General features: G+C 24.7%; 1 protein-coding gene across 2 annotated transcripts in view; it reads right to left on the minus strand.

The window, feature by feature from the left end:
- LOC117178710 (CTP synthase-like) overlaps positions 1–7,796 on the minus strand; it is a 44,906-nt gene extending 37,110 nt beyond the window's left edge. The window contains exon 1 of one of the 2 annotated variants that reach the window (XM_033370138.1): positions 7,484–7,795. In XM_033370138.1, coding sequence (XP_033226029.1) covers positions 7,484–7,649 — 166 coding nt within the window. In that variant the 5' untranslated portion in view covers positions 7,650–7,795. Of the gene's footprint in view, positions 1–7,483 lie in introns of both variants that reach the window. The other variant, XM_033370136.1, reaches the window with a different exon arrangement.
- Between the last annotated feature and the right edge of the window lie 2,268 nt (positions 7,797–10,064).

Consider the following 10,064-nt stretch of genomic DNA (forward strand, 5'->3'; position numbering starts at 1 on the left):
CGCAGGAACTAGATATAAGACTTTATGTAAATAGTTGTAAATAATTGTATATATAGAAAGGATAAGATTGTAAAAAATATATAGATGTAAACGGAAAGATTTAAGGAATGGAAGTCATGTAAACCCTTAGGGGACACATTATGAATAAAGAAGAATTATATTATTAATTTTAAAATATAACTATTTTGTAGAAAAATAACTTTGGTTGAAAATTTGTCTTTTCCGGTATAACCTTTTTTTTCGTTAATAAATTTATTTAAAAATAGAACTGGTTAAGAATTAATGTATTTTGGTTAAAGATTTAATTGCTTTGTAGAAAATTCGTTTTTGTTTAAATTCAACTGTTTTTTATTTTAAATTAAAATTTTTTTGAAATAAAAACTATTACAAGTTTCGTTCCAAATTCAACTATTTCGTTTAAAGTTCAATTAATTTGTATGAAAATTCAGCTATTTGGTTGTAAATTAATTTATTTCTTATCATTGTATATTTTTGGTTCGAAGGCTCAAATGCTTGATAGATAATTATCCTTTTGCTTGAAAATTCAAAAATTTGGTGAAAAAATTCACTGCTTGGTTAAAAATGACATTTTGGTTGAAAATTAATATTTTTTAGTTGAAAATTAAACTATTTTGGTAGAGAATTTAACTATTCAGGAGGAAAGGAATTTAAAAAAAAATATATTTGTCTTCCAAATTCAACAATTTGGTTGAAAATTCACCTTTTTTGGTAGAACATCATATAATTCTTCATTAAAATTGTATCCTCTCTGGTTAAAAATTAACCTGTTTTGGTTCACATTCAACTATTTTCATCAAAATATTTTATTTTTAAAAAATTTATATTTAATTTATTTATAAAAAAGTCTTTTTTTATTGTTGAAGATTCAGAATTTTAGATAATATTTCAACTATTTAGTTGTAAATTAACTTTTGTATTGGAATTTCATATTTTCGGGTTGAAAACTCAACCACTTTCTAAAAAATTGGTATAAACAAATAAACAAATTTTTAATTTCTTGCTATCATACTATTAAAAATCTTGATAAAATATTGAAATTTCTGTGAAATCTTTTGGATTCTTTTTAAATTTTTGTGAAATATTTGAATTCCTTGGAAATCTTAAATCTTTCTGAAATTTTTTGAAATATTTGTGAAAGCCTTCTTTAATCTTTGTTCGTGAAATCTTTTGTGTCCGTTTGAAATCAATGAAATCTTATGAAATCTTCTCAAATTTTTTGAAACCTTTAGAATTAATTAAACATCTTTGAAAAAATGTAAACTTTAACATTCTATATTATCGGAGAAAAAATTAAAAACGGATGGAAATTATTCACAATATTAAAGTATGTTTATTGTAATATATAAAATAATTCGTAAAATCTACAAAAAATGCCTAAAAATCTCTTTATTTATACTGAGATGAGCAAAAGACAAGTCGTGATAAATAAAAAACTTTTCAGTAGAAATATTTCTTCTAAACGAGATGTTTTTTCCATAATAGACTAGAAGATTTGAATTACTTTCCGCATTTCAATAAAATAACTATTTTAAAAGAAAAAAATGTAATTCAAGGTTCAAGCAAAAATTCAAGGAGAATTCCAGTTTCTTTAAAATTTCAAATTTAGCAAGGAAAAATAGGATATTCCATAATCTTAGCTATGAATTATTAAATATTAAACATGATTTTTAAATAGGTTTTGCAATAAATGCATCTGCTATCCAATGTTTACATGAACAATTGTTTCCAAGGTAAGTTTTCACCTCGTAACTTGAAAACTATTAAATTTTTTTTAATGGCCTAATTTTATATTGCTCGGTGATCAATTATTTAATTAACAAAAGATAAGTAATACTTCTATTTATTTTTAAACTTTTAAAAGTTAATTATCAAGGTCTAATATTGATTTTAATAAAAATGGAATAAATATTTATTAAATAAAATATTTACTAAGCCGCTTGTCAAAAAAGGATTTAGGTACGTTTTTGAGATGAATTTTAAACTAAAATAATAGAAAACTTTAATGGATTAGATACATTTTCAGTTTTTGAAAAATCAACTAAAAATAAATCTTAAAAAAAAAAAATTTCAACAAAAGAGTTTAACCTTCTACCAAGTAGTTGAATTTTTAAATAAAAGCATGAATCTTCTACTAAAATAATTCAATTTTTAAACAAAAATTTGAATTTTTGAATCACAAAGATGAATTTTTAACAAATTAAGATTTTGCAGCCAAAAAAGAAAAAAAGAATAATTCTTCAACAAAAAATGTAAAAAGTAAATTTCAATTAAAAAATAATTAAAAAAAAAACGAATTTTCACTTCCGTACATAATAATGTAATAGTAAATATTTAACTGATTTATAGAAAAAAATATATAATTTTCAACTATGAAAATTTACTGGAAAAGTTGAATTTTCAACAAAAAAATATTAATTTTCAACTAAAAAATATAATATTTCATTTGAAAATTAAAAAGTTAAATTTTTATTGAAAATATCATTTTCAGTCCGAGATTCACTTTTAGATAAAATTATGAATCTTCAACAGAAATATTGGCATTTCAAACCAGAAAAAAGAATTTTTAAATGAAAAAGAGAAATTCGTAACGAAAATGATAAATATTTGACTGGGATAGTCGAATGTTTTACTTTTTTTTTCAATTTTCAACCAAATATGAAGACTTCCCAACAAATAATGTAATAGTATATATTTTAAGCTTTTAAAATTGAATTTTAAAAGGTTTTTAAAATTAAAATGATCAATAACTTACACCTATAAAATGGAATGTACTAACAATTTTCAATTGAACAATTTTATACTTTTCAATCCTCTAAATTATTTTACTTTTAAATAGTTTAAATATCCTAAAAGTGCTTTAAAATTTTACTTTTAAAGCCTTGAAAAATGTACATGTTTAAAATGTTTTCAAAGTGTCTCCTCATACGCCGCCAAAATCTGATTTTATGATAAAAAAAGTTGTTTTTTTCTCCTAATATTCTGAAGTATCTCATTTTTTTAACTTTAGAAGTTAGAACTTTAAACAAAATGATTAAATTTCAACCAACAGTTTAAGAAGACAATTCCATTTTTTAAAAACAAAAAAAGTGAATTTTAAATCCAAAATGACTAATTTTCTGCCTCAATAAAGGAATTTTTAACAATATCGTTGAATTTTCATCCAAAAACTATGAGTTTCTAACAAAATACTTGAATTTTCAACCAAATAGTTGGATTTTTAACAGAATACTGGAATATTCTACTTAAAAAATAAATTTACAACTAAATAGTTTAATTTTCAGCCTAATTTTCAATCTTCAAGTTAAACACACAATTTTAAAATGAAAAAATTACAATTATAGTTTCATTTTCAAACAGAAATTAATTTACAACTAAAAAAAATGAATCTGTAACCAAGAAAATAATTTTTTAATAGAGTGGGCCAACTTTGAAGCAAAAAAGACCATTTTTCTACAAAACAGTTGAACTTTCCACCTCACATATTAATTCTCTGTCAAAAAGATGTATTTTTAACGATATAATTTAATTTTCAACTAGAGATAAATTTTTAATTAAAATTATGAATCTTTAAGAAACAAGCAAATAATTTTTAATAAAGTGGTTAAACTTTAAACCCAGAAATTAAATTTTCTAATCAAATAGACTTATTTTTTCTAAAATAGCTGCATTTTCAACCCAAAAATAAAAATTTTCTACAAAAAAGTTCATTTTCAACACAAAAGTTGCAGTATTAACGAAAAAAAGAGGATATTTCAACCAAAGAGAATACTTTTTTACCAATAAAGACAGATGTTCATCGAAAATAAAAAATTCAACAAAAAATGGAGAAAAAATAGAATAGTTGCATTTTCAATTAAAGAAAATATCAAATTTCTATTAAGAGATGAATTTCCAAAAGATATAGAAAGATATATAAATAGATATAGAAAGATATAGAAACAGTTGAATTTTCTACGAAAATAATCAAACTTGTAACTCAAAAAGAAAAATATTCAACAAAACAGTTGAATTTTCCAGGCCAAAACACTAATTTTTTACAAAATAGGTTCACATTTTCACCCAGAAAATATGAATCTTATACAAAAACCATCAAATCTCAACGAATAATGAACTACTTAAACTTTCAGTTGAAAAATTACTTTTCAACCAAAATATTGAGGGAATAAAAATTCAAGAATATCGAGCAAAATTCAAGGGCAATTTTCCAGGACGCTAGGGACGATGTTTTTCAAATTAAAAATTACACTATTAAAAGTTTTTCATAACTTCTAAATATATTTTAAAATGATTCGAATTTCAAATAATATTTCAAAATAAAAAATCACTTTCCATCTTCCTATCAATCTAAAAAAAAAAACACGTTTTTTGAAGCCTTTCACAATACTGAATAAGCTTAAATAAATTTAATATTTAATGTTAAACTCTGGAAATTCATCAATATTGATCGGATTTAGAGTCGTCTTCACAAATCAATTACTGTTCAATTTTCGATGTACAGTTCAATTTTAAAAATAATTACTTAATTTATATTTACAGTTGATCAAGTAAACATTTTTTTAATCAAACTTTTCAATTCTCAATTGTTTAGGTCTTCCAAGACTGCATTTTTAAATTCTTTAAATCAAAAATGTAAATTTTAAAATAAAAATAGAAAATTCTGTTAAGTAAAAGATTTCCCAATTACGCATTATAAACTGAATGACATCATAAATAAAGAAGATAAAAATCCAAATGATTATTTTAAAAAAAAATTCAAATTGAACTTGTAGAGATTTTTCTAATAAAATTGGTAAAATTTCCAGTTGAAAAAAATAAATTCACTGTAATGTCCTTGTCCAGGGGCCACCCTGGTTACTAACAAGAATTTACAATGAGTCAAGAGGCCTTTGCGGCCAATTATGTACCTGGAATCTTGGAAGTAATTAGCCTCACTTCAAGGAGGGTTGAGATTTAAAAATTAAAGTGACCCTTTTCTCTCCATATTTAATTTCACATTAAGAAAATCTTAAATTTTGATTGAAACTTTCCTGAAATCTAACAAAGACAATGCCCCACGAAGGCTGCATTCTCGTAGGTAGAAAATCAAATTTGTAAAATGTTAAGTTGAAATTGTACATTAAAATTTCCATGGAATATCTTTCATAAAATAATTAAATTTCAACCAACAGTTTAAGAAGACCGTTTCATTTTTAACAAAAAGGGTGAATTTTAAATCCAAAAAGATGAATTTTCTATCCCAATAAAGGAATATTAAACAATATCGTTGAATTTTCATCCAAAAAGTATGATTTTTTAACAAAATACTTGAATTTTCAACCAAACAGTTGGAGCTTTAACAGAATACTGGAATTTTCTACTACAAAAATAATTTGACAACCAAATAGTTGAATTTTCAATCTTCAAATAAAAACCGCAATTTTTAATTTAACAAATTAATATGATAGTCAAAGTTTCAAACAGAAATTGATTTATAACTAAAAAAAATTAATCTGTAACCAAGAAATTACATTTTTAATAGAGCGGACCAATGGATATTTTTGTTAAATTACTGTATTTTCAAAATTTTAAGCTCAAATTGTACATTAAAATTTTCATGGAATATTTTTCATCGTAATACCGCGCAATATGATAAAATTCTGCGTCTAATAAGTCCAAGCTGAAGGAAAAATGCTAATTTTTTACTTTTCTAAATTGGTAAGATATTCTGAGTAATATAAAAAAAATGTAAGACTTTTCGCAAGAAGGTCGACCCTAGAGTAGAACCTAGGGTAGCAAATCTAAAAATATTTTAAGAATTTACCATCAAATGTAGTAAAAAAATATTTTTCAAGTAAAAAGTTAATTTTCAACAAAGTAATCCAATGTTTAATTTATTTACCTTTTACAACAAAAAATATTTGCATTATTTACAAAATGATATACTAACTAAACAATTGAATTTTCAAGGTTTAAAAATAAATTATAAAAAAATTTGATATTTCAACACAAAAAGAGATTAATTTCGAATCCAAAAAAATACTAGCTTTCCATGAAAGGAGGAATTTTCAACAAAATATGAATTTTCCAAACAAAAAGACAAATTTTCAGCGAATAAAGATATTTTGCTCACAAAGGAAGAAAAAGTTCATTCAAAAGTTGAAGTATTAGGTCAAAAGATTAAAAATCTGTAAAAGATTTGAAGTTTCAAACCGAAAATATGAAGCATAAGATTAGTTTTTTTTTACCAAAAGAGAAGATTTCTTTTTATAAAAAAAATGAACTTTGTTTTTACTAAAAATGAAGATTAGCTTTGTTTTTACCAAAAAAGATTACTTTTTTTTTATCAAAATAGATAAATTATTCTCATGAAAAGAAATGAAAATTTCTTCAACTAAATAAAAATTTTGATCAAAGATATTCAAGATTCAACAAAGTAGTAGAATTTTCAACCAAAACATGTCAATCTTCAACAAATAATATAATAATAAATATTTTAAAAATAAATTTAATTTAAAGATGAAAAAAGGTTGCATTAAACTAAAAAAGATGCATTTTCAAACAATAATGTAATAGTAAATATGTAAACCAGAAAATATTTTTATTTTTTAATTAAAACGGTTGGGTTCAACCAAAAAAGTTAATTTTAAACCAAAAAATGCATTTTTACAACAAAACAAAAAGACGAGAGCTCAACAATGATATATATTTTTTAAAAATTAAATTGTTATCACGGAAGTTCAAGCTTTACAGGAGTAGTAGAATTTTGGGCCAACAAAATTTAAATTAGCAATAAAAAATTAGTTCGTTTCAAGCAAAAAAGACGAATTTACCACACTAAAGTTAATTTTGAACCAAACAAATATATTTTTTCCAGCAACAAAAATCAACCAAGGAGATTTTTTTAACCACAAAAGACAAATTTTCAGTTGCGGTTTAAAACCCAAAATAAGAATTTGTAACCAAAAACGCAAGTTATAGTTTCAATAAAAAAAAGGAATTCTAGACACGTGAACAAAATAAAATTCAAATTTTCAATAAAACAGTTGAATTGTGAACCAAACAAACAAATTCTTAATCTATAAATCGAAATTTTGCTTGAACATTAATATTGAAAGAGCAGAAACTTGTAATATTTAAAATTTGCAACAAAAAATTCGTTTTGATATTATCGAAATTAAATTACTTTAGTAACAGCTCAAAATAGCTAGTAAATCATATTAAAAAATCGATTTTTTTAATTTAACCACGCTTGTCAAAACAATTTCCAAAAAGTATTTGAAACAAAGTGTATTTTAAACACACTTCACTGAGGAGAATATGGAAAGAATTGATAGCGACAGAATATGGACCAAAATCGAATAAAAGACCATAAACCCCCCAAAGAATACCCCCTTTAGGACTTGATTTGACTCCCGTCATTCCTGTATTAAAATGGCGGGAAGAAGAATTACACTAGTATTAAAACTCTTTACTCTTGACTTACCGTGTTCATAAGGCGAAAAAGTACCAGCGTCAATATTGATATAAGGGTCTATTTTAATTGAGGTAACATGAATTCCACAATTTTTCAGTATTGTTCCAAAAGAACTGGATATGACGCCTTTTCCTATTCCACTTATCACACCTCCGGTCACCAAAATGTATTTCATCGTCGCTTCAGAAGGTCAATATATACTTAATTCACAAAATAATTGATCAGAATGAAAATATTCGAGTGCAGAAATAACTGTCTGGCACCCGTCTAGACACGTGTTCGACTCTTGATAAACTTGAACTGAATGTGGTCTCTGTATCCGGCGTTGTTGCCAGAGATGTCGCAAGGTCGAAAATTACTGACTGCTGATTGGTCCGAGGCGTCCCAGGTTTGCATTTCAGCATGTTCAGCAGAATGGTGCGGGCTTACCCTCATGTTTATACTGGAAATGGGTAGTTCCATGTAAAATCATCGGAATTATTTTCATCTATAGGTATTAATTTTGTATTATGTTGAGAAAAATCTTTGAATAATTCTTGAAAGATTAAAAAAACTTAAGAGATATTCAAAATTGAAATAGGACGAATACATAATCCTGAAAAAGTAACATTTCAATAATGTCAAATACCCGAATTGGAAAATTCACAAAAATAAAATTTTCGAATTATAAAATTCCCAAATAATAGAATTACAAAATTTTGTTATAAATATGATTTATTTATTAAAAATACTATAATCAAATATTGTAGTAAAAAAAAATCATTTCTAATGTGTCAAGTTACTAAAATTATTTTTCGAATTTAAATTGACAGTAATTTTTAAAAAATGTCGCCTACATATATATTTTTTAATTATTGTTATTTTAAATTTAAACTATAATTTTAGAAATTGCCAAGAAAAAATATTTTTTTTAAATAAAAACATTTCACTATTGTATTTTTAATAAATGAATAATATTTATAAAAGCAAAATTTTTAAATGTTTAACTTAGGGATTTTTGTAGTTCGGATATTTTATAATTCGGCAATTTTCAGTTAAGAATTTTATTATTTGGGAGTTTTCAAATTCGTTAATATTTTAAACTGTAGGGAATTTTGCCGAATAACAAAATTACTACGACAGAAAAATGCCAAACTAGAAAATTCCTGAATTTAAACAATTACGTTTTTTATAAATATTTATTCATTAAAAATATAATAGTATAATATTTTATCATAAAAAAAAAACATTTTTGATGTTTAAAGTTTCTAAATTTACTGTTTGAATATAAAATAACAATAAACTAAAAATATTTCTTCTGCGCGACAGTTATTTTCAATAATTGTCCAGTTCGCGCAAACTGCCATAAAGACGTGGGTTACAGATTTTCAATACTTGGAACCCTTGCTGTGAAAGGCCTGGCTTTTAAGTGTTTGACCTCTCTTTTTCCCAAAAGTTCATCATTCTTAGATTTATAGCCGTAGTAAAAATTTCGAATGTCAGTTTAATACTTTAATATATATGCTTATATATGTTGTACACACCCTTTTACAGGGTTGACTCCATCTTTTTCTGAAAAAATTGCGCACTGTCAGTCATTTTTCAAATTCGGTTATTTTATTAACTGAACATTTTATTATTCAGCACTTTTTCAATTCAAAAACTTTGCAGTGTCAGGAATTTCATGTTTCAAGTATTTCTAGACGTTTCATACAGGAGTTTTATTATTCGGGAACGAATAAATAATATTTGTAAAAAAATGCAATTGTTTGAATTCGGAAATTTTCATATTGTGTAAAATTATAAGCTGCCAATTATTTTAATATTTAAGCATTTTCAAATTCGGTAATTCGGGAAATTAATCATTTGGAAATTTTCAGTCGTCTCTTAAAATTACTGAATATGAAAATTCCCAAACATTTTACAATATTACTGAATTAGAAACTTGACGAATTTAAACAATTACTTTTTTTTTTAATATTTATTTATTAAAAATACAATAAAACATACATGCATACATACATACAACGCAAAACAGGAGGAATGTTGATGGCGCAAGGAGTGATAAATGTGATAAAAATAGATATTGCACTTGTCGCTAAAATTGAAGAATCTTGTATTGTAATTAAAAAATGTTCTGTTATAATAAAAATTCATTATTACATCCTCTTAAATTAAGGCGTGTTCCTTGGGTAAATATTTTAGTCGAAAAGCGACGTGAATATGAAGTTTAATTGTTTAAACTAACACATTTTTGTAGTTGTAATTTTTTGTATTTTCTTGCCTTTGAAATTAGTGTTCTTATAATTTCCGTTTATCTTAATCATTCTAAACATATTTCATTGTTCTTATTTGTTGCAACAATCTCATATTAACAAAAGTTTGTAGCCCACCTATTACTAATCATAATTTGTTGCCATTATATTTGTGCAAAACACGCCATGCAAAATGAGTTTTCAATTTGATCAAACTCGAGTACTATCGGACGATGTTATGGCCATCGCTTCGTCCAGCGCTTCGGGGGGAACTGCTTGTTTGAGACGGCGTGCGCACGCCCCCAACTTAAACCCCCTGTTGTGTCCAGAATAAGCATCAGGCCAAACAAATTTTG

This window comes from Belonocnema kinseyi, chromosome 8, assembly GCF_010883055.1.
Source record: "Belonocnema kinseyi isolate 2016_QV_RU_SX_M_011 chromosome 8, B_treatae_v1, whole genome shotgun sequence".
In the NCBI taxonomy this organism is placed as follows: Eukaryota; Metazoa; Arthropoda; class Insecta; order Hymenoptera; family Cynipidae; genus Belonocnema; species Belonocnema kinseyi.